The sequence below is a fragment of the Mesoplodon mirus genome (genome assembly GCF_964341445.2).
Source record: "Mesoplodon mirus genome assembly, contig: HAP1_SCAFFOLD_1383, whole genome shotgun sequence".
In the NCBI taxonomy this organism is placed as follows: Eukaryota; Metazoa; Chordata; class Mammalia; order Artiodactyla; family Ziphiidae; genus Mesoplodon; species Mesoplodon mirus.
Genome location: NW_028294735.1, coordinates 29290 through 54688, shown reverse-complemented (window position 1 = coordinate 54688; position 25399 = coordinate 29290). Strand labels below are relative to the sequence as shown.

Genomic DNA, 25399 nt, shown 5'->3' with positions numbered 1-25399 from the left:
ACCTGCACAGAGCCACAGTGGGTTGGTGGTAATGTTGGTGTCAGCACCCAGCTCAGGGCTGGTTTTGACAAATGATGAACACAAAAGGCAGAAATCCATGAACATCTGTGGGCAAACAGCAGCTGTGAGCCCAGGGCCATCTCTGTGGGGAGTCAAACTGACAGATGAGAGGGGCTGCAGGGTGCAGTGAGAATGAGGGCTGCAGGACACAGGGCTCCATGTCATTCCCTGGGTTGGCAAGAGCTAGACAGCTTTGGCCTTGGCTCAGTTGGGAGAACAGATGGGCAGGAATTCGGCACAGCTTCCAAATCAGCCAAGCAGCAAAGACTGCCTTCTTTGCCCTTGTCAGCTGAGGCTACAGCTCCCACCAGTCCCAGCCAGCTGCAGAGGCCCAAGCCTGAAGACCATGACAACTTGGCCCGGACTGTGCCATGCCCCGCCCACTGTGGGAGCCAGGAGGACAAGCAAGTGCAGGTGTTCCGCCCAGCAGTGAGGGTGACACCTAGGTGGAGCTGCCCACCAGGTTCAGATTTCTCTGTGCAGGGCGAGCAAGCCTTGTAGCAATCCAATCTCAGCCCTGACTCCTTTGGCGCATAGGACTCTTAACTATGGAGACAGCCAGCCCGTTTGATTGAGGTCCAGACCTCTGTTCTTTCTCATGCTCTCACCTCCCTCCCACAGGAATGATGGCAACGTGGCCAGAGGTGAAAGGCAAATCCAGGAATTATACTGAGATGCAAGCAATGCAGAGAGAACTCCTTCCCACATCTGAAGAAAGGAGGGTCCTCACAGAAACAAGGCAATCGATGAGGGGATAGGAACGCGTGTTCAGCTCAGAAACAGGACATAAAATACATAGAATTTTATTGCAGCTCTGGCTAGAGCATATGGTATAAGAGGAAGAAATACAGGTCTTTAGAAAGAAATGCACTTTGTGCTGTCAGCTAGACGTGGTAGGTTCATTCTCTCTTTCTCCCTCCAAAGACTACATGAATTTTGGATTATCTGTGTATCTACTCCCAATTCACTGACTCTGGTATTAAAAGCAGACTGAAATTTGTTTAGAATTCTACTTAGCTAGAAAAGTTCTTTTTTTTTTGAATGAGACTGAAATTTGTTTAGAATTGTTTAGCTAGAAAAGCCAGAAAAGCTTTTTGTGAATGGTGCAAGGATGACTACCATGACTCCTTTAAAGAGAGAAGCTGGGAAAGAGATGGGAAGGAGAGGCCGGGCCGGCTGTGAGGGCCCCACCCCCAGGAGGATGCTCCCTGAAAGCAGCAGTCTGTGCAGTGCCCACCACACCCCTCCTCCGTGAGGCTCTGGCGCCCTGCAGCCACCTGCAGGTTACACGATGAGGCTCTTCCAATGAGTATAAAGAACCCCCAACCCTGCTCCCTTACCCCAGGACTTCTATAATCTTGAGACCCTAGACTCATCAAAGCTACACTCTGCAGCCTGAAGATCTGTCCACACAGCCAAGGGAAGGCTGGGCAGGAGGCAGCCAGCAGGCTCTCACACCACCTGCCTCCCCTCCTTCCTCAGTGGCTCCCACGAGGGCACAATCAGGGCTGGGAGGCTTCATGAGCCCCCCTTGGCCCTCTGGGATGTGAGGAGTCAGCAGGGATTCATACCCATCCTGCCGGGACCATCTGCACTCAATTATAAGCCCTTTGGAAGCCAGCAGAGGGCTGTTAAGCTGCCGCTGGTTCTCTATGATTAGCTAGTTCTTGTCTTTTGAATACTGCATATGGTGCAGCCAGCTGCAGAAAGCATTCATGACTCAAAGCTTTTTTCCCCTCAAAGAGAAAAGTGCTAAGTTGTTATTACTATGGGAAGAAAAAAAAAGTTTAAAACTCTTACTTTCTGGTTAAGTTCCTCTTCCTCCCTTAAAATTCTACCTCTTCCCAGGATTGGGACCATTCCTTTGTCTGTTTTCTACCAGCACTATATAGGTACTTGCTTGCTGAAGATGAGCCTTGCTAAGAAATATCAAGATTGTGTATAATTCCAGCTCAGGTGTTGTTATCCATGGTCCAGTAGACCCTCTTCTCTCCCTTATTTTGTGTGAGAGACCTGACGTTAAGGCATGCTTTTGATGAAACCACTCCAAAAAGTCAACTCTTTGCAATCAACTCAGGAGCCAGCGCCACTGCTGAGGCTTACCTTCTTTCCCAGGTGCTGAGCCAGGAACAGAAGCAATACTGCTTGGTTCGCACTTGAAACCCTCAGTGTTCTCTGTAGGCGAGAAGCAGTTAGCTGGCTACAAGCTAGCATTAAAATCAGTAGGGATGCTTAAAAAAAACATGTATTTCTGGGGCTATACATAGACTTGAAATCCAGGCTCACATGTGAGTGGAGGTCCAGAGAAGATGGAGATTTGAGAGTCTTGTGAATAGTGATAATGAAAGCCATGAATTAGCTACAATTCACAGGGAAAAGAATATGGAAATAGAAGATGGGGGTAATCAGAGTCCCTTCTTCCTCATATCTCTGAACTAGGCAAATAACTCGTTTCTTTTCTCATAATACACAGGCTCTATGGTAAACACAGCACAAATATGCCAATAACCACAGGGCACTCTATGGATAAGACAATTCTTTGTAGAGTGGATACATGTATAACTGATTTGCTTTGCTGTACACCTGAAACTAATGCAACATTGTACATCAACTATACTCCATTTTAAAAATATATATTTAAGAAAATGTTCTTTGTACCATGAGTTTGGCTGGCTTAAGCCTATAAATTTGCAAAACTTTAGGAACCCATCTATATATGGAATGAATAGTTCTACTCTCCATGTTGAGAGACAAATAAAAATGCCTATTTAACTATCTAGCAGGAAAAGTACCCCAAAAGTGATTTCACTTTTTTTTTTTTGATGAGCAATTTTAAGCATGTCCAAGAGGAAGAAAATCTGTACCAATATGGGTTGTTCCACTGAGCCTAATGGGAGCCACATGTCTATCTGACAAGGGAGTTACAAGTTTGGAAAGGGAGAAAACAAAAGGAACCCTGTGTTGTTAGTCTGAAATTGGAGGTAAGGTGTAAATTCATGGTTTTCAATATATGGATACAGAAATAAATTTAGATGTCATGGGCACATAGGTATGTGTATACATATACACACATGCAGATATTCCCAAACTCTGACCACTGAGATGGCCTGGGACCAGTGGCTCCACAACAGTACTGGGTACACTTAGCACTCAAATCTTCGCTTTAAGGTAATTTTCCACTAAAGCAAGCAGGGCTGGAATAGGGAAAGTACAAGACAAACTTGGAATGTCTTATAGTGTCAGAAAATAAAGAAATGCCCAAGTTAAAGGGGGATGTGTCAAGACGACACAGGAGCCAGCTTGAAGGTGTTCCTGCTGGCCACATCTGAGACCATTTAAGCATCTAAAGGAATAACGATAATAACCAATTACAACCCACTGAATAAAAACTGAAGAATCCATACTTGTAATATTAATATAAATTAATAAAGGGGGAATGAGTGATTCTATAGTGGAAAAGTCTGGCAAGCACCACCTTAAACAAGTGGTCAGTTAGTGTCATAATGATGGGACAGGTGGAAATCATGCACCGCTTGAAGAGATGCAGCGAGGAAGACGCAGCATTGCTTCTATGCTGCTCCTGCCAAAGATGCATAAACTAAACCTAACCTAACCTAATCTGACAGGAAACACCATCCAAAGTAACTGGCCTGTAATCTTCTAAAGTGTCAACGTCCATTACTCAGCCATGAAAAGAAATGAAATTGAATTATTTGTAGTGAGGTGGATGGACATAGAGACTGTCATACATGAGTGGAGTAAGTCAGAGAAAAACAAATACCGTATGCTAATGCATATATATGGAATCGGAAAAAAAAAGGTTCTGAAGAACCTAGGGGCAGGCTAGGTAGACGGAGGCGTAGAGAATGGACTTGAGGACACGGGGAGGGGGAAGGATAAGCTGGGACGAAGTGAGAGAGTGCCATGGATTTATAATACACTACCAAGTGTAAAATAGATAGCTAGTGGGAAGCAGCCGCATAGCACAGGGAGATGAGCTCGGTGCTTTGTGACCACCTAGACGGGTGGGATAGGGAAGGTGGGAGGGAGACGCAAGAGGGAGGAGATACGGGGGTATATGTATAGCTGATTCACTTTGTTATAAAGCAGAAACACACCATTGTAAAGCAATTATACTCCAATAAAGATGTTTAAATTTTTTTTTTAATTTAAAAATTAAAAAAAAGGTCAAGAAAGCCAAGAAACAGCTGAGGTACCATTCAGAATAAAGGCCACTACAGAGATATGACAACTCAAAGCAGTATGTAACTCTGAACTGCATCCTTTTGCTATAAAGGTTATTATTGGGACATTTGGCAAAATCTGAATGGGGCCCAAGGATTAGTGGCAATTTCCTGATTTGACGGTGGTTTTGAGGTTACATAGAAAAATGTCCTTGTTTACATGAAATACATACTAAATTCAGGAGTGATTTTTGGGAGTGACAGGCCCAGCAACTTGGCAATTTATTTTCAGATGATTCAGGTTCTGAATTGGTAATTTTTCTGTCTGAGGAATAGTTCAATTTTTTTTTTTTTTTTTTTTTTTGGGCCACGCTGTGCAGCTTGCAGGATCTTTGTTCCCTGACCAGGAACTGAAACTGGGCCTCGGCAGTGAAAGCGCCGAGCCCAAACCACTGGACCGCCAGGGAACTCCCTAAAAATGTTTTTAAAAGTGTAACTTCTTTTCCTTTTTATGTTATATGACTTAAAAAATGACTATAGCAATGAAGACAGTGATGTTGACGATGAATTTGTGACATCAAGAATTTCATAAAATTATTTCTTGAAATAAGGTAGAAATTCATGTTATTTTATATAATGTGATTTTTAAGTATATATTTTCATTAAAACATTTAGGAGTTAAAAAAAGATCAGTGAACGAATGTGCTCTTCTAGGTTGAATTAAAATAGAATATTTAAGGTTTAAAAAAGTTTGGCTGGGGAAAAATAACAGTTTTGCAAAACCTTTGCGATCCAAAACTAAGATGATATTCAACAGCAAGAAGTATTCCAATTTCTCATAACCAGTTCTCACAAGCAAAGAAATGCATGCCTCACTTTAAGAAGGTGTCCAATAGAAACAGGCAAATCTGAAAGAGTTTACCAAGTGTAATAAATTAGAGGTGAAATCACAACAAAAGAATTTATGGCGTACAAAAAAATTCACAAGTAGAAGATTCCTTCTATCAACTTCTCAGAGTTCCATGAGCTCTCCCCTGACCTCTGAAAGATGGGTTTTACCAAAATCTGGTTTACACGGAACTTTTCAGGTATATATGGTCTGAAAAGAAAGAAGTATCTGCTAAGAACCTGCCTGGTGCTCCTTCCTTGTTGCAGCCCTTCTTTGTGTAAGTGATCAGAATCAGGTCCAAGAGACACAGAATCAAGCATGACATATCACACCAAACACCATTTCCTGTCCAACCAATTCTCATCTCTCTCCAGTAATGAAAAGGTGGACATTCTTCTTGGACTGCAGCATCTGTGCAGCCCGCTCCACCCCGACCACAGCAGACAGCCTCTGGGCATCGTACTTGGAGTAGGGGACAGTGCAGGTCCAGGCAGCTTCCTCTCCTCTGGTGGCGGCTTGCAGCATGTTACAGACTTCACTGTAGAAGTGGGGATATGTTGGCAGTTCATAGAAAATTAGGTTCCTGATGCCTTTTATTGTGTATCTGTTAGAAGGAGAAAGAGAGGCTATGTCTACATGAGAAATTTTATGGAAAAGCCACCGAAGAGTTTTACAGGGACATAGTCACTCTCGCTGTTTCATGCAAGGAGAAAGACCATGGCACAAATAACACACAGACCAAAAGTTACTCAAATTTGAGCTGGAGGGGCTCATTTTTTGTGACAGTGTATTTGAATTCCTAATGTTTGGCTTAAGATAATGATAAAATGAATTTGCACTTCTTGAGCCTAATCTGAGCAGACTGAGGTAGGGTGGGGAAGAATAGTAGACAAGGATTAGAAATCTGCCGCAGAAAATTTGAAAAGCAGGCATTTCCAATTTAACATTATCCTAATTATAATCAGGCAAAACAGTGTTCTGTAATGGAGATGAGGTCAGACCAGACCCAGTACATAAAATAAACAGCATAAACTGTAAATGCACTCCCATTAGTCTTTTCTTGTCATTCTGTAGACATGTTAACTCCATGGCAGATGTCCCAAGTTCACCCATTTACAAAATCCTGCCCGAGGACCCATTAGGCATTATGGGAAGGCAATTAATTTCAACAGCTTCCTCGCTTCTTTCCCTGCTGCACAGGGCTGCATGGTGTGGGGGGGGTGCAGACCCTAGGGACGCGCCTTACGGTTCGGGTTGAGATCAATCATTCCCTCTTGGGCTCCATGACCAAAGATTTTATACGTTGACAAGTTTCTGATTTTTCCTGTTAAGACTCTCATACAGGGCTGATGTCAGACTCCCTCGGGAATTTTATTTTATTCATGGACGGTAAGTTTTCCTTGTCTTTTTATCCCTTGGCTCATCCTGATCTCTCTGGAGACCCTCCTCTCCCAAAATATAACTGCAGTCCATTACTTGGATCAGCTTTCCACATCCTCTTTCCATAAAGGAATTTTAATGGCTAATGATGTTGAAAAAACACAGTTCTGCCTCAGTAGTTATCAAAACAAACACAGAGTTCCATTTCTGCTTAGTATGTAGAAAACTCAAGAGAATACTGCTCCCGTGCTAACAAGAAAAAGATAATCTACAACAGTGTTCCTTTTCCTGAGCCTAGACAGCTGATGTCACAGGGCAACCAAGTGAACGGATTCAACGGTGCCCTGGTGTGTGTTTAACAACTGATTCTCAGTGGGGGAGGATAGGTGCTGATTTGAAGCATTTGCCAATTTCTGTGGTGTAAATACTCCATTTCAAGCTACCAGTGTCATGTTGCTGAACTTGGAACTGGGAAGAGATGTGCAACCATACCTTAAGAGCTGGTATGAGCCAGCTTCAGCCCATCACTGACTGAATTCCAAAGAGTGACAAGATGGTCTGAAGAAAGACAGGACATATGAACCACTTCACCTTTGGCAGAGCACAGTGGGGAAGAGGGCAGCTGCTAAGAAAGTGGGTAGGAAGAAAAAAGCTACACTTCTAACAAGTTCTTAAAGGGCAATTATGGGCTTGCATGACAGTTCAGAATCCCTGGGATTCCCGGACACTCCTTTACTTCACAGTCATGATGGCTTTTCCAAAGGTCTCCACTGGGAGCCCTGGAAAGGCTGGACGCAAGGCAGAAGACCTGAGAGACCCCGATGGTGGTGCAGACATGAAAACTCACTCTCTTCCCAGAGCCATGTTGTATATGAAGCTAAAGCCTGAAGCCAGTGAGGGGGCAAAGGTCAACTGCCAGGGTGGAGTCAGAAGCAGCAAAACTGTGTGCCCTAAGGGAGGAGCATTAACCCCTCACCCCATCCCTCCCCACCACAGGACTTACATCCAGTCAAAAGAGCAGTCTGGGGAAAGGGGAAAGGGCATGAAGACTGGGGAAAGGGCATGAAGCCTGTTCAGCCCAAGATCCTGCACTGATGTAAGCAGATGTTTGCCACCACTGCAGAGATGCAGGGAACTCTTCCCCACCAAGACCCCTCGTAGAACAAGGCAGAGGCTGGCCACCATGGAGGGTGGTGCAGGAGCCCTGAGAAAGCGCCAGCTCCAAAGCCCAGGATGGACAGAACCTGCCTGCATCTGAGCTGGACCAGGAGGAGAACAACTGCCCCACTTCAAGCCTTAGGGGAGGAGCGAGCAGGAGCAGCCTGCTGCTGGGGGAGGGGCCGGAGCGTGGGAGAGGCTCTCCCTCGGCACAGGGGTGCAGGGCATGGTGAAAGCTGAGAGGGGAGCAGGACACTGAGACAAGGCCCTCCAGCACTGGGCCCCACAGTGGGCCACTGTCTGCTGGAGGAACTGGCAGTTTGTGGTAAATAGAAGGCAACGACGGTAACAACCAAATCCTAACTAGATTCACAACTGCCACGCTAGTGGCCTGACAGAAGAGGCGTCCAGGCCAGCTACTTACTCAGGCACTACGTTCAACTGACAATTACAAAAAACACAGAAAAGCAAGAAAAAGACATTAAAACCATGAGGTATCATTTTGACTATCAAGTCACTGGAGAAAAGGAGAATTTACAGAAATATTTACAGAATTTACAGAAATAGGCTAATGGAGTATAAATTATTGTGAGTGTGTATTTCACCGGGGAGGGGAGAAGATGGGAGTGGCAACACACAGCAAATTTTAAACTGGGTACAGCTTTTGAACAAATAAGTTTTCCTTTCCAAATTTATCCTAAGGAAATGCCTAGGCAACTATGCCATCAACTACGCATATGGATGCTCTTGGCATTATTGTATATAATAACAGAAAACAACAAATCAATATGCCCATTAAAAGGAAACTGGGTTAATTATATACCCATACAATGTAACACTATGCAACCATTAAAAAGGATGCTATACACACCTTAAAGATTACTTATAATTACACAGAAAAGGTATTTTTACGATATAAAGATTTAGCAGACCTACCTTGACCAAGTGATTACATTTAGTATCACCAAAAATGGGACAAACTGACACCCTGGGCCTCTTGAGGAGATGCAGGGGGAAGTACACAATATCCTCTATGTAGAATTCTTACTAAAATTATGTTTAAATCTTTGGTCCCCGAACTCTAATGCTCACTGAATCACCTATTTGTTTTTTAAAAATACCTGTAATTGGTCCCCATCCCCAAACACCATGATTTAATTGATACTGGGGTATGACCAGGGCATTCAGATTTTTAAAAGCTCCCCAAGGGGATTCTAATATGTAGCAAAGTTTGGGAACACTGATCTAAATAATAAGAAAACAGCCAAATCCAGATGTGGGACATTCTACAGGAAACTGGACTGGACTCTTCAAAACATATCAGTATCACAGCAAGAAACAAAGGCAGAGAATTATTCTAGATCAGGGTTTCTTAACCCTGGCACTACTGCCATTTTAAGCCAGGTAATTCTTTGGTGTAAGGGCTGTCCTGTGCACTGTAGGACGTCTAGCAGCACCCAGGCCTTGACCCGCTTGAACCACTAGACCACTAGAGTAACCCTCCAACTGTACCAACCAAAAATGTCTCCAGATATTTCCAAATGTCCCTTGGGGAGCAAAACTGCTCCTGCTTGAGAACTGCTAAAATAGACTAAAGAAACATGTCACGCAAATGCAACGTAGGATTCTTAACTAAATCCTGGATTGCAGCGGGGGGTGGGGGGTGAGAAGCAGCTGTAATAGTCATTTTGGGAACAACTAGGAAAATTTGCATACAGACTAAATATTAGATGGTATTACTGCAGTAATGTCAAGTGGTATGTTAATGGTGTTGTGGTTAGATAAAAGAATGTTGTTTTTAAGCTCTACAGGCTGAAAGATTTAGGAGTTAAGTGTCACGAAGCCTCCCATAATTTACTCTCAAATGGTTCAGGAAGAAAAAATAAGAGATGTGAGTGGAAAGAGAGAAGGAGAGACAGAGAATGTGGGTGCATGAGAATGTGGCAAAATGCTAACAGCTGGTGAAGCCTAAGTGGAAGGAGTTAGAGATGTTCACTGGGATAGTCTTACAATGTCTTTTGAAATGAAATCTTCCCAAATAAAAAGTTGGAGCGGGGGCAGGATATAGTAGAACTATATATATATTAACTTAAAAATACATCCATAACATACAAGTATATACCAAAATGCTAACTTATTTAAGCTTTTTTTCAATAAGCACATAAAACATTCAAGATAAAAGAAAGAAAAATCCAAATGTGTACACTGTGATCCCAATGTTGGTGTCCTTTTTAAAATGCCTGTGTCTGTGTGTGTGTGCACGTGCACATGTTTTTTACATCAAAGAGACAGGAAAGAAATACACCAAAATGGGTATTTATATCAGTAAGATGATAGGTGATCCCATTTTTTTAACCTAGATTTTCTAGGTTCTCTACAATAATTGTGTAATACTCTTATAATGAGAGTATTTTTAAAGCAAAATAAAACAACAAAACCAATTCCAATAGGTATTATATTTAAAACCCAAGAAAATCTCTCTTAGGACCAATTCGTGCACAGTAGAGACTAGGCATCTCCTGGAAATAAGAGCACGTGACCAGAACCTCTTCAGAGGGGCAGTTAGTAACAATTCCCATGGTCTTCTGCACCTCTTCCCCTGCCTTCCTCCTCTCCTGTATGTGCTTTGGGTCTTCGGTGACCCCTACAAATATGGCGTAACACTGTGACAGGACCCAAAACTAAGGACATTCCCGATGTCTATGTTACCTGACAACTGTTAAAGATAAATGAGGCAACCACAACTGACTTGCAAGGCTGGCTCCTGCATACAGTCTATAAAGACGAGGTCTGTTACTTCTATAACTGGGGTTCTCCCTGGGGCAGGGAGCACTCAGAAACACCCCACTAGCGTTTCCCACCTCCAGAAATCCTACCTCCAGAGTTTCTGATTGCCCCCTGCTTAAGAATCCTTCCTGTGCTAACCCACTGATAATGCTCAGAGAAAGAACTGTGAACTGTCCTCCCCTCAGGAGGGCCATCATGACCAAATGCCCATCCCATCCTAAGATTCTACTGGTTTCATCTCCCCAAAGAAAACAAATCCTCAGGATGAAAGTTTTTTGCTAGCTCACAAATGAACTGCAATATGTCTAACACGGCCTACTTCCATAGAGAATATAAATACAGAATTTTAAAGCTGGATACTAAAGTGTAAAATACATGTACTTTTCCCAAGGTCAAATGAAAAAATCAAATCACAAAGACACTGCAGATCAAAATACCCATCATCACCTTGGTGACCTCTCAAGCAAAAAAATCTATAGCTGGGAACCTTGAGATAATTGGCAGTTGCAGGTTATCTCCATTCAACTTAAACACCCACTAACCTGGTCCAGGGTACAAAGCTAATGGCACGTGTTCGGTTTGTCTTTATAGTGACTTTGGGGACAAAACAGTTTGGTCAATAAATGAACAGTGTAAGACAGAAGACTGTCCTGCCTACTTAAGAGAAAGGGCTCCTTTGACATCATGCCCTCTCCTTGAAAAGCTGCTACTTGAGAGCAGTCCTCATCCCAGCTTAGCTCACTCTTGCTACAGACAATCACGCTGGGAAGTTTTCCAATCCATCCACTTCATTTAAAGGACTTGCTTTGATGTATCAAGCTTTTGGAAAACTAAGGGCTCTTTAGACCTGCTGAGTGCAAACTCCCCCAAAATACCATTTCCAACATGAATGAAAACAACAACTCACTGGAACAAAACAAATAATGATGCCAGCAAGAAGCAAACCCTGAAGCCCTTAAATAGTCACCTCTAAGCCCCTCACCTTTTGCTTCTCCTAAACTTCAAGGAGCCCCTTAGTCCTGGTTCTCCTTGGTGCAGAAGTGTGTGTGCACTGCCTCAGGACAAATGAGAGCTTTCTGAACACTGACCCTGTACTCAACTTCCATCTCCACAGACCACACAGTCCCCAGGTGTTTCATCTGTGCTTCTACGACAGGTTCCTCCCTTTCCTGTATTCAGTTGAGAGCTGCTCAACTCTGTAATATCCTTCTTGAGGGGTATACCCACAGCTACAGGAGGTACCCTAAGTATGGACCCACTCCAGATCTGTATACAGGTTATGCTGTAGTCACTCATTCGTTTCTACCACCTTTTCCAACAATGCCCATTTTGAAAGAAAACCAACCAACCAATCAAGAAAAGTCTGTCCAGCCCCCCAGACTCTGGCTTGTCTGCAGGAGGTGAAGCAAGGGAGGACCTTATAACACAGCAAAGCCCACCATGCACTTGGAAGCAGACCCTCCAGAGAGGACACTTGAAACCTGGCCCTACTTTACCTTTTGTAGAAATGGAAGTGCTCTGTGAGGAGCAGGAACTGCTTCTCTCCTCGAAGGAAGAAGTGTCTGGCCCTGGAGACACCAGACTTCTGGGTGTACTCGCAGATATGAGTGAAGTTCAGTTCCTCCTCCTTGAAGTAATTTCGGAGACGCACAAAGTCAAAGTAGGAGGGGACATAGATAAGCGTGTGAGACGTGACTGCATCACGATACTGAGGCAAAATCTTGTTGACGAAAAAGTTAAACCTGATTTGGAAAGGCAAAGGGCAGAGAGTCAGTGGTCTAGAGGTGAGCCATAGTGTCACTGCCAACTGCATGACCCTGGGCAAGTCACAATCTCCTTCTACCTCCCCTAAGAGGCCAATTTGGCCTACCTCATTGCAAAGAGATTATATAGGGATAAAACTTGTTAAGCACATCAAAAAGTAAGTGCCAACACTATTCATCATAAAGGATAGATGTGATGCTGGTATATCCCAGAGAATTATTCTAGGAAGTACGTAACTGTATCATTCATTCATTCATTCAGTTGTCAATCAGTCAGTCAACAAATAATTACTGAACACCTACCATGTGTTAAGCACCATTCTGCTACCATGGGTCCCCTGACTAAACACAATGAGAAGACGGGGAAATTACATAGAGAATTAGAAAAACAGTTCTTGCCCTGAAGGGCTTAGAATTAAGTTGTTGACATGAGGCATTAAAAAAATAATGTAATTTAAAAATGCCACAGTCTAGGGGAAAGTACCCTTGATTTACTAACCCTGACACTATTGGAACTAGGACAACACACCATTTCTCTGGCCTTCAGTGTCCTCCTCTGTCAATGGCATGATTGGATTCAATTATCTCATTTCATTTCGTAAATGGTAACTAAGAAAGCCAACGTGGAATACAATTCTAAATTTGAATGCCCAAGTAAAATCCCTCTCTGTGACCCCCAGGGATCCAATGGGACAGGGGAGGGTACCTGGCATCAATCACTGAAGCTAGGTTTTCAGGTTCCATCCTCTGGAAGACATGTGGGAGCTGCACCAGGACATGACTGATGCAGCCTGTCATCGGGACGTTCCTCACAGCCACCTGCCAGGAGTCAGTGAGAACATTAGGAAGTGAGCTATCCCCATTGTTGACCAAATGCTGTCCTCTCCTTCTGCCTCATGACCCAAACAATACACAATACTTCATGAAAATTCAGAGAAAGAAGGAGAGAACCCACCTGGCCTTGCACATTGACGCAGTACTTGTTGAACACAGAGTTGATCTGGGCATCCTGCAGGGCCCCAAACAGCAGCGTCTGACGATAGTACTTGGACCAATTATTGAGGTTCCACATGCGCACTCGAGAAAAGTCCACCCCATGTGAGTCCAAGGGCAGTAGGTTCATGTGGTTCATCAAATGCTTTGAGCAGAAGTAATACTCCATTAATACTTATTGAACACTTACCTGTTGGGCGTTGCTAACCTTTCTATAAGCCCATCATCTTATTTAACCCCATGAAGTAGATACTATCATCTCCCAAATTACAACAAGAAAACAGGCTCAGATGGGTGAGTGACTTGCCCATAGTCAAGCGAACAAGAAGAAAAGCTCAAACTGGCCACCTTGTGGATCTCTCAAAAAGGATCAAGATGCTACCTATACAGAATATTTCTTTTAAAGGAAATTCTGAAATGCCACTCTGGTCACTCTATAAGCAACTCAGTTCCAGACTTGGACAAGAAGGGAAATGACACGGAAAACAGAGCTGCTGTCCTTCCATGACTTGGCTCCCAAAACGTTAGAAAATTCCCGGAGTGACTACATGTGCCTTTTGCTCAAAATAAAGATGACTCAACCATCGACATGCCTGTTCTATTTTAATCATATTTTTACCTTGTAATGTATATTGAAGGGTCACAAGTACTATAAGTTTATTCCCTACTTTATAAATAAGTACTCCCCTTTATCTGTCCCAAACTTACTCCAAGTCCTGGGGTTGTAGAAAAGGTAAATTCTCACATGCCTTATAAAAATAAACCTATAGTTCTGTGATGAGGATTGTTCCAAAGCACAATCCTAAACCCCAAAACATTGCAGAGTATGTTGAGAGGGAGAAAAAAAATTATAGTACAAATTACAGTAGGGGGACAAAAACATCTTACGTTTCTCTGTAAAACATCACAAATTAAGAAATCATGAGCAATGTTTTCCCATCTCCACTGAAGACCAAACAAAAGAGAACGAGCATAAATAGGAGGAACTATTTTAGATAAAAACATTCCTGGTGAGGAGGGATTTCAATCAATCAACCAACCAACCAACCAACCAACCAACCAACCAACCACACTAAACTGGTCTATTACTAGAAGCAACTTTTAAGGGGAAGAAATCTTTTCTGGAGATTTGAAAATGTTGACAAGAATTTTTATCTTTCTGGATACTTTACTGACCAACTTGTGGGTAGAAGAGGGGACAACATTTCCCGTTTTCAAATTGGAAAATGTGGAATATCCAAGCTGAGTTTTAATCTGGACTTTAATAACCATTTCAGACTCAAACCACTGAGCTTCTTGTCTCTAAATGTTAATGACCAGCATTACCAAGACATGCTCCCAGTTCTGCATCAGGTAAATGTCAGCTTGATCAATGATGAGAAGCTTAATACAAGACAGAAAGTCAAAATCTCTCTTCTTCTCTCCTTCTCCACCAATGATGGTCCTCAAGCCCAGAGGGGAGGCAATGAGGATGTCTGACGAATAGAAGGGGGCATAAAGTCGGATGCTTCTCTGCAGTATTGCCACCCCTATACACAAAACAGCCAAGCACACATCAGTTCATGAGTCACCACCAAGCCATTAGCTTCCACCCTCTCCAACTGCAGCCTCCCCTTGTACCTTCCACATCTTCCCCTTTGCATGTAATTGTGCTCCAACTGCTTTAATTATTAAAATCATCATCGTCATCCCTCCTTTGCATCTACGGTCCCTTCTAGCTCCCACCCTCTTCTTTTCCTTCACTGGCAAACCTTCCAAAAAATTATCTCTACTTTAAAATCTCCCACTCACTTCTTAATGTACTGCAATCTGCCTCTGAGTCTCAGGACACCACTGAAATGACTCTTGCCAAGGTCACCAACAGCTCTCAGTTACCAGTTCAATGGCACTTTAGTGTTTCTTGTCACGAATGCATAAGCACACCCTCCTTGAAATGTTCTTTTCCTTACTGGTGGTTTCTGTCACTTTAACACTTACTTCTATTACTGACCTGGTCCTTATCTATTTTTCCATATTCAAAGAGCTCTTCAACAAATCCCTGGATTCACCCACAAGTTCTCTTTCACTCTACATAAAGCTTTGGATAAATATATTCACTAATTATGGCTTTAACATTATCATCACAAAAATTTATATTTCCTGCCCACATCTCTTTCCTAAGCAACAAGTAGCAGTCTTTAAAGAGCCCAGATCATATGTGAAGGAGATTCACTTGCTAATCTTAAAGCATCTACCAGAGGGGCAGAAGTTGGCTGGGACTCTCTCTGGGGACAGAATGCTGGCAGATGCCATTTTTACAAATTCCCTCTACCTTGATGGCACTGGTGGGTGCCACTTTTTTGCACTCTCACTCTTAAGTTGCTAACAGTGGTGGTGGGTGAGTACCCCCTACCCCACGGCCCTGCACTGCCTGTGTGCAGCACTGACAAACATGGACAACGAGCAGCCACGCCTACCCCATCTCATGCCACTCGCGGGACACGACCTGAGGCAACAATCACATGTAGCCCACACAGGGGACACTCCTTGAGCACCAGGCTCAGGCAGATGGGGGTGGGACTGCATTTCTAGACTCCATGGGAGTGAAACAAACAGAGAGAGTTTATAAGATGACCAAGAACTAGGAAAAAGTTAAAAATACAGTTCATCTCCCACACAGGGCCACTCCTTCAAGACGGGGCAGTAACTGTTTTGCATAATACACAGAAACAAAGACGGAGAGTCAAGCAAAATGAGGAAGCAGAGGAACATGTTCCAAATGAAGGAACAAGATAAAACCCCAGAAAAAATATTTAATGAAACAGATGCAAGTGATTTATCCAATAAAGAATTCAAAGTCATAGTCCTAAAGATGCTCACCAAACTTGGGAGATGAATGAACGAACACAGTGAGAAACTCAAGAAAGAGACAGAATATAAGAAAGTTCTAAACAGAGCTCACACAGCTGAAGATTATAATAATTGAACTGAAAAATACACTAGAGGGAATCAACAGCAGACTAGATGGTAGAAAAGAACAGATCAGTGACCTGGCAGACAAGGTAGCAGAAATCACCCCAACAGAACAGCAAAGAGAAAAAATATTTTTAAAATATGAGGACAGTTTAAGGGAACTGTGGGACAACATCAAGTGTACTATCATCGGTGTTAAGGGGTCGCAGAAGAAGAGAGAGAAAGGGGCACTAACACCCACATTATAGGGGTCCCAGAAGGAGGACAGAGAAAGAAAGGGGCAGAAAACTTATCTGAAGAAATAATGGCTAAAAATGTCCCTAACCTGGTGAAGGAAACAGACATTCAGGTCCAGCAAGAACCAAGAGTCCCAAACAAAATGAGCCCAAGGAGATTCATACCAAGACACATTATAATTAATATGTTAAAAGTCAAAGGTAAAGAGGGAATCTTAAGCAGCAAGAGAAAAACAACTAATTACAGACAAGGGAATCCCCATAAGAATATCAGCTGATTTTTCATCAGAAACTTTGTGGTCCAGAAGGAGATGGCATGATATGTTCAAATATGCTGAAAGGAAAAAACTTCCAACAAAGAAGGAAGGAAATAATAGAAGTCAGATGAGAAATACTGAATAGATGAAATGGAGACAAAAAAAAAAAGATCAATGAAACTAAGAGCTGGTTCTGTGAAAAGATAAACAAAATTAACAAACCTTTAGTCAGACTCAATAAGAAAAAAAGAGAAGGGGCCCAAATCAGAAATGAAAGAGAAGCTATAACTGACACTACAGAAATACAAAGTATCGTAAGAGACTACTACGAACAATTATACACCAACAAGTCAGATAACCTAGAAGAAATACATAAATTCCTAGAAACACACAATCTTCTAAAACTGAATCATGAAGAAAAAATGTGAATAGATCAATTACTAGTAATGTGATTGAATCAGTAATCAAAAAGCTCCCCAAAAACAAAAGACCAGGACCAGAGAGCTTCATGGTAAATTCTATGAAATACTTAAAGAAGATTTAATACCTATCCTTCTCAAACATATTTCAAAAAACTGAAGAGGCGGAAACACTTCCAAACTCATTTTATGAGGCCAGCATAACCCTGATACTGAAACACCACAAAAAAAGAAATGTACAGGCTACTATGCCTGATAAACACAGATGCAAAAATCCTTGACAAATTATTAGCAAACTGAATCCAACAATACATTAAAAGGACCATACACTATAATCAAGTAGAATTTATTCCAGGGATGCAAGGATGGGTTGACAAAGTGGGTATAGAGGGAACGTATCTCAACATAACAAAGGCATATACGATAAACCCACAGCTAACATCATATTCAGTGGTGAAAAGCTGAAAGCATTTCCTCTAAAATCAGGAACAAGACAAGGATGCACACTTCTGCCACTTTTATTCAACATAGTATTGGAAATCCTAGCCACAGCAACTAGGCAAGAAAAAGAAATAAAAGATACCCAAATTGGAAAGGAGGAAGTAAAACTGACTATTTGCAGATGACATGATACTTTATGGAGAAAACCCTAAAGACTCCACCAAAAAACTGTCAGAACTAATAAATAAATTTAGTAATGTTGCAGGATACAAAATTAACAAAAATCTGTTGTGTTTATATACATTAATAATGAACTATTAGAAAGAGAAATTAAGAAAACAATCCATTTACAATAGCATCAAAAAGAATAAACTACCTAGAAAAAAATCTAACCAAGAAGGTAAAAAACTTGTACTTGGAAAACTACAAGGTATTGATGAAAGAAATTAAAGATGACAGAAACATGAAAAAATACACCATGCTCATAGATGGGAAGACTTAGTACTGTTAAAATGTCCATACTGGACACCAAGGGGGGAAAGTGGGGGTGGGGGTGGGGGTGTGATGAATTGGGAGATTGGGACTGACATGTATATACTAATATGTATTAAATGGATAACTAATAAGAACCTGCTGTATAAAGAAATAAATAAAATTCAAAAACAAAGTCCATACTACCCAAAGAAATCTACAGATTTAATGCAATCCTTATCAAAGTACCCATGACATTTTTCATAAAACTAGAGTAATCCTAAAATTTGTACAGAGTTGCAAAGGATCCTGAATAGCCAAACTGATTATGAGAAAGAAGAACAAAGCTGAAGGTATAACACTCCCTGATTTTAAACTACACTACAAGTCTACAGTAATCAAAATTGTACGGTAATAGCACAAAAACAGACACAGATCAACAGAACAGAGAGCCCAGAAATAAATCCATATTTATATGGTCACAATCTATGACAAAGGAGACAAGAATATACAATGCAGAAAAGACAGTCTCATCAACAAATGGTGATGGGAAAACTAGACAGCTACATGCAAAAGAATGAAACTGGACCACTAGCTTACACCATCTACAAAAATCAACTCAAAATGGATTAAAGACTTGAACATAAGACCTGAAAACCACAGAACTCCCAGAAGAAAACATAGGCAGTAACTTCCCTGACAACAGTCTTAGCAATATTTTTTTGGATCTGACTCCACAGGCAAGGGCAATGAAACCAAAAATAAACAAATGGGACTACATCAAACTAAAAAGCTTGTGCACAGCGATGGAAACCATCAATGAAACAAAAAGGCAATCTACTGAATGGGAGAGGATATTTGCAAATCTAGTAAGGGGTTAAGATCCAAGATATATAAAGAACTCATGTAACTCATTATCAAAAAACCCCAAACGGGGCTTCCCTGGTGGCACAGTGGTTGAGAGTCCGCCTGCCGATGCAGGGGATATGGGTTCGTGCCCTGGTCCGGAAAGATCCCACGTGCCACGGAGCGGCTAGGCCCGTGAGCCATGGCCGCTGAGCCTGCGCGTCCGGAGCCTGCGCTCCGCAATGGGAGAGGCCAAAACAGTGAGAGGCCCGCGTACTGCAAAAAAAAAAAAAAAAAAAAAAAAAAAAAAAAAAAAAAAAAAAAAAACTGCAAAAAAAACCCCCCAAACAATCCAATTAAAAAATAGCAGAGGGGGCTTCCCTGGTGGCGCAGTGGTTGAGAATCCACCTGCCGATGCAGGAGACACGGGGTCGTGCCCCGGTCCGGGGGGATCCCACATGCCGTGGAGTGGCTGGGCACATGAGCCATGGCCGCTGAGCCTGCGCGTCCGGAGCCTGTGCTCCGCAACGGGAGAGGCCACAACAGTGAGAGGCCCGCGTACAGCAAAAAAAAAAAAAAAGCAGAGGACCTGAATAAACATTTTTCCAAAGAAGTCGTACTGATAGCCAACAGTCAAATGTAGAGATGCTCAACATCACTCATCAGGAAAATGCAAATCAAAATCACAATGAGAAATCAAAACTACAATGAGGTACCATCTCACACTGGTCAGAATGGCCATCATTAAAATGTCTACAAATAACAAATGCTGGAGAGGGTGTGGAGAGAAGGGAACCCTCCTACGCTGTTGGTGGGAATGTAAGTTGGTGCAGTCACTATGGAAAACAGTATGGAGTTTCCTTGGAAAACTAAAAATATAATTACCATATGATCCAGCAATCCCACTCCTGGGCATATATCTGGACAAAACTATAATTCAAAAAGATAATGCACCCCTATGTTCACAGCAGCACTATTCACAATAGCCAAGACATGGAAACAACCTAAATGTCCATTGACAGATGAATGGATAAAGATGTGATACATATATACAATGGAATACTACTCAGTCATAAACATGAACAAAATAATGCCATTTGGCAGCAACATGGATGCAACTACAGATTATCATACTAAGAGGAGTCTGTCAAAGAGAAAGACAAATACCATATGATATCACGTATATATGAAATCTAAAATATGGCACAAATGAACCTACCTACAAAACAGAAACAGACTCACAGACCTGTGGTTGCCAAGGTGAGGGGTGGGGAAAGGGATGGACTGAGAGTCTGGGGTTAGTTGATGCAAACTATTACCTTTAGAATGGGTAAACAACAAGGTCCTACTGTATAGCACAGGGAACTATATCCAATCTCCTGGGATATGCCATAATGCAAAAGAATATAAAAAAGGATGTATATATGTGTATAACTGAGTCACTGCCGTACAGCAGAAATGAGCACAACATTGTAAATCAACTATACCTACTCCAATTAAAAAAAAAAAAAAGAAGAATGTATCAGGTGGCTAGTAAGTGCTGTGATCAAAATGAAATAATATAAAATGATAGGCTGTGATTTTGGAGTTATAAATTCTTACAGCCACCATGTATTATAAGTTGCTATTAACCAAAGCACAGAGAGAAAAAAAACCACAATGAGATATCACCTCAAACCTGTCAGAATAGGTCTTATCCAAAAGACAAGAAATAACAAATGCTGGCAAAGATGTGGAGAAAAGGGAACCCTTGTGCATTGTTAGTGGAAATGTAAATTGGTGTGGCCACTATGGAAAACAGTATGGATGTTCTTCAAAAATTAAAAATAGAATCACCATACAATTGAGCAACTCAACTTCTGGGTGTTTATCCAAAGAAAAAAACCCACTAATTCAAAAAGATATATGCACTCCTACGTTCAATGCAACATTTATAATAGCCAAAATATGGAATATGGAAGCAGCCTAAGTGTCCACAGATGACAAATGGATAAAGATGCGGTGTGTACACACACACACACACACACACACACACACACACACAATGGAATATTACTCAGCCATAGATGAATGAAATCTTGCCATCTGCGACAACAAGGATAGACCTTGAGAGTATCACAGTAAGTGAAATAAGTCAGACAAAGACAAATATCAACAGCATGTGACTTCACTTATATGTGGAATCTAAAAAACAAAAAAACAGACGGATAGATACAGAGAACAGACTGGTGGTTGCCAGCAGGGAGGGCGGGGTTGGAGGGTGGGCAAAATGGATGGGGGAGATCAGGAGGTATAAAACTTCCAGTTATAAAGTGAACAGGTCACAGGGATCCAATGTATGCCATGGGGAATATAGTCAATAATATTGCATTAACTTTGTATGGTGACAAACGGTAACTTTACTTATTGTTGTGATAAGTTTGTAAGGTATATAGACATTGAATCACTATGTTGTACACCTGAAACTAATATGTCAATTATATATCAATTAAACAAAAGACTGATTTATCAGCTCCTTGTTGGCCGCCTGCATATGTTTAAAACTAACTGTAAGCTCTAATCCCCTTGCACTGCACACTCCGGCCATGCTAAAGCCTCTGAATCCTAAGTCATGCCGGTTTATTCACCCTGATGCCTCCACACTTGCCATTTCCTGTCTGAAACTTTTTCTTCCACTCTCATCGCTCTACTTTGTACCTGGCTAAATCTGACTCAGGTTTCAACATAGTATGGATGGTACCTCCAACAGAAGGCCTTCCCTAACAGTCCTGAGCCCATTTTGAGTAAGGATATTTGCTTTAAATACTTTAACTAGAACACCCACTATCCTCTAACCGTAACACATCTCATCCCATACTGTCTGATTTGTCTTAAGGCTGGACTTGCTTAACAGTAACTTTTAATTCCATATCTCCAGCTTAACAGTGCCTGGCACATAGTAGATGCTTAATAAGTGGTAAATGGGCATACGTGACTAATAAATATTTTCCAGGAACTTTTTCAATGAACAAGCAACCAAGTACATGGGAGCTGAATGACAAACAAGCAAAAATGTGCAAAGCTGGGTGGGAGTCAGTAAGTCCAGAGTGGAGATAATTCAGGTGTGGGCACTCCACATGGCAGGCAGGAGGGAAGTCCATTACGTACAGATGCTCTAGTTTATTCATCTTCCCCAGACTGACCCACCCAGCCCCATCAGCTCCAACTCCCCCAAGAAGCCCTGTAGCATTGACTGTGAGCTACCAGCTATAGGCATGCTGAGACATTTGTTATAAACATGCAGGTGCCTTTCATACATGCCTTCACAGACACTCCATCCCATTAGCCAAGTATGTACCCCATTAGCCAAGGCAAGACTCTCCCCTGGCAGACGAGTGGTCTCAAATGCGTCCTGGTTCTGCTAGGAGGCTGAGACAGTGACCCTCTGAAAGAATGCCTAATTCCAGGCTTCTAGCTTCCAGCTATGTGCACCTCACACCTCAGGTCCCTCAGGGTCTCAGTTTTGACAAGGAGGAATTACCAGTCCTGAAGTGGTCATCGATGTTGCCGACAAATACAGCTTCATAATCCTCAGGCCTCTTCAGGTTGGGTGGTCTCTCCTTGGGATCTGAGCCATACTCTCCATTAAACCTCTTTTTGTTGCTTACAATTATTTTCTTCTTGCTGTCGCCCTCAAGAAGACAGATGAAGAGCTGTACCACCCGCAAAGCAGCTTCCCGGAATGGCACCACTATCGGCACCTGTGGAGGGAGTGATGGGCAGCCTTGGAGGGGCAAGGGGAAGGAAGGACAGCTCGAGGTGAGCCTGCTGGGGACCTAAGGAGCCCTCCGTTCCACAGCCCCTGGCCAAGGACCACATCCGTGTCACCCCCTTTACATAGGACCTGGCTCAGTACTGAAGGCTGAGCATCTTTCCGACCCACAGCACCATGTCCTATGGACTTCAATCTCATGGCTCCTTGGGGTGGGGGTGGGGTTAATTCTTAAGCAGAATGTAGAAATTTTATTTATTTATTTATTTTTTTTGCGGTACGCGGGCCTCTCACTGTTGTGGCCTCTCCCGCTGCGGAGCACAGGCTCCGGACGCGCAGGCTCAGCGGCCATGGCTCACGGGCCCAGCCGCTCCGCGGCATGTGGGATCTTCCTGGACTGGGGCACGAACCCGTGTCCCCTGCATCGGCAGGCGGACTCTCAACCACTGCGCCACCAGGGAAGCCCAGAAATACTCTTTGAGGTAAGTCAATGCCGTTAACAGAGGTGTCCATTAGCAAAAACCCAAGGGCATAAACACACAAAGCTCTTTGAGGACAAGAAATGTTACTCATTTCTGTCTCCCACAGAACTTAGTTCAGTATTTTGATCCGTAAGACCCAAGGAATATGCTGAACAAATGAATTAGATGTATTAAGTAGAGAATAAAGTTAGTAAGGAAAGGACTAAAGCATCATTACTTTTCTAGTACATTTCCTAGTACATTTTTCAGAAATGATGATAAAGGATTTCTGAAATAAGATGATATTTCAATGGGAAATATAGGATTCAGTTTTCCAAACATTTCCAAAAGTGCTCAATTTTAACTGTTGAGGAAAAAAAAACAGAAGATGCTTAACAAATGATTACCTTCTAACTACCCTTGTGTAAACAATACAATCAATGGATATAACCCCAGTCAGATCAGACAATTCACCAAATTCTGAATGTGACTCATGGGTAATCTACCTCATATTCTATTTTGCAATTCTAAATGGAAACAGATAATCTTATTATCCTGATGTTCAAGATTCTGAGATAGTTTCTCAGAAAGGCAACCAGCACAGCCAGAGGGGTGTAGTGATTCAGTTTGGTACAGTGCAGGGATGATGGATCAGTTTTGAAGAGGGCCAAGTTACTGTCCCGGCTGTCACACTAAGTAAGTGTCTAGGCTTTGGTTTCCCCAACTATCAAACAAGAGGGTTGGACTAAGAAATCTCTAAGAGCCATATCAGTATCAAAATCCTAAAATCCTATTAAGCCCAATGAGAAGAATCTAAGAAGATGAGGCTTCTTCAATATAGACACAGAGGCTAAAGGGTAAGGGGGTATGGGTGGCACAGTATCTAGCTCCAGCACATCATGAAAAACGTAGACAGAATTCAACGACGTAAGCTCCCAATCCACTGGAGCTTAGGCTTATGAGCCACATAAATGTAATCATCACTTTAAGCAGTAATAAGGATACAATGCAAAAACAGGGATTTTGTTTTCCAAGGTCTACATATTTATGTGGCTTAGTGAAGGGAATCCTTGGTTCTAGTCCTGTCTCTGCTACTTTTTCTCTGGTTCTCTTTAGCAAGGTCCTCTACGAATCTGGGTCTCTGTCCACAGGTGTAATATGTAGGGATTGAATAAAAGGCTCCTTAAGGTCCCATCCAGCTCTGACAATCACAAAGAAGAGATTTATAGTGGAGTGTTACTTATGTAGGATCAGGGTTTATCTTTAAGGAGAGAATTATCATGGAGGTACCTCCTACTCCACTTTCCAGTTAGATCTGCTGTTAGAGACAGTCCACTGAGCTGTCTGCAGCACTGCCGTGACATTACCTGGCCCATCTAATATGCTCATTCTTGGACTCATTCATTATTCCAATCATTAAACCATCTGAGAACCTGCTAAGTGCCAGGACCCATATGTTAGAGCCTTACAGCCTCCTTGAGGGCAAAGTTCTGCTGCTGCCACTCACCTTGGGCCTCGTTAGCCCTTGGTCCCTGAAGTCATCATCATCACCCAACCCAAGTTTCTGGCTTCGGCATGTGCTGTTGTTGGCAAGCACCTGGGCATTGGCTTTGAGAACGTGATTTATCACATGCAGGCAGTACACGTGGCGGATCTCTTCCCCTTTCTTCAGGGCAGTCCTTTCTGGGTAGAACAGGTCCCGGTAAGAATTCATAATTAAGAAGAGCTCTTTCTGGAGGGGTGTGAAGGGGCTACTTGAATTTGGGGGACAAGAGGGGAACTGGCTGTTGGTCTTGATCCAGGTGGATTCCAGAGGCTTCTGGAGATGAAGTGACTTTAAGTCAATGTCCTTTGGGGGTTTAAAGGTTTCCAACTGTTGAAACCTGGATGAAAAGACAAGCTGGCCCAGGATGGGCCACTGTGGGAGAAATGATCAAGAACTAAGTTAGAAATGAATTATAGTACCTTACATTCATATAATGCTTTATAATTTACCAAGGCCTTTCACAACTTACAGATCCTCTCACTTTATCCTCACAACAACCTTACAAGCTAAACACTATAATGCTCTTCTTGCAGTTTAGGAAATGCTGAGGTTCAGAGGTTATAGGATTCAGACAAACAGAGGAGAACAGAGCTAAGGGTTAGAGCCCAAGGTTTCTGACTTTAGAAACCTTGTGAGCTCTTCACTAGATCAGTGGGTCACAAACTGTCCTGTGGACCACACTGTAGGAAGTCAAAATTTACTCTAGACAAAAGAAAAGGGGGCCCAACGGTCAAATAACTTCGGTAACCACCACAAAACCTAATCCCCCTCAGGGAGAGTCACAAGCAGATCGGACACTAAAGGT

At 42.4% G+C, this 25399-nt stretch overlaps 1 protein-coding gene across 2 annotated transcripts; it reads right to left on the bottom strand.

The window, feature by feature from the left end:
* Nucleotides 1–2820: 2820 nt before the first annotated feature.
* LOC309797566 (U3 small nucleolar RNA-associated protein 25 homolog) lies at nt 2821–25399 on the bottom strand. 2 transcript variants are annotated; one of them, XM_082646062.1, is made up of 7 exons: nt 24556–25399; nt 22357–22576; nt 14541–14743; nt 13177–13359; nt 12928–13040; nt 11955–12200; nt 2821–5737 (listed from the first exon to the last, which is right to left on the bottom strand). In XM_082646062.1, exons 1-7 carry the CDS (start codon nt 24760–24762, stop codon nt 5494–5496), a joined length of 1416 nt encoding a protein of 471 aa, XP_082502188.1. In that variant the 5' UTR covers nt 24763–25399; the 3' UTR covers nt 2821–5493. The 2 variants fall into 2 exon arrangements, with proteins under 2 accessions (XP_082502188.1, XP_082502189.1); XM_082646063.1 differs by having other exon boundaries at nt 14541–14689.

Bases quoted from the DNA above. Each gene is read 5' to 3' on its own strand.
- LOC309797566 (XM_082646062.1), bottom strand. From the start codon at position 24,762: ATGAATTCTTACCGGGACCTGTTCTACCCAGAAAGGACTGCCCTGAAG. The intron at 22,577-24,555 runs GTGAGTGGCAGC...CTCCCTCCACAG, and splicing joins AAGGGCTAACGAGGCCCAAG to GTGCCGATAGTGGTGCCATT. The intron at 13,041-13,176 runs GTGGGTTCTCTC...GACTCCTGGCAG, and splicing joins GCGTCAATGTGCAAGGCCAG to GTGGCTGTGAGGAACGTCCC.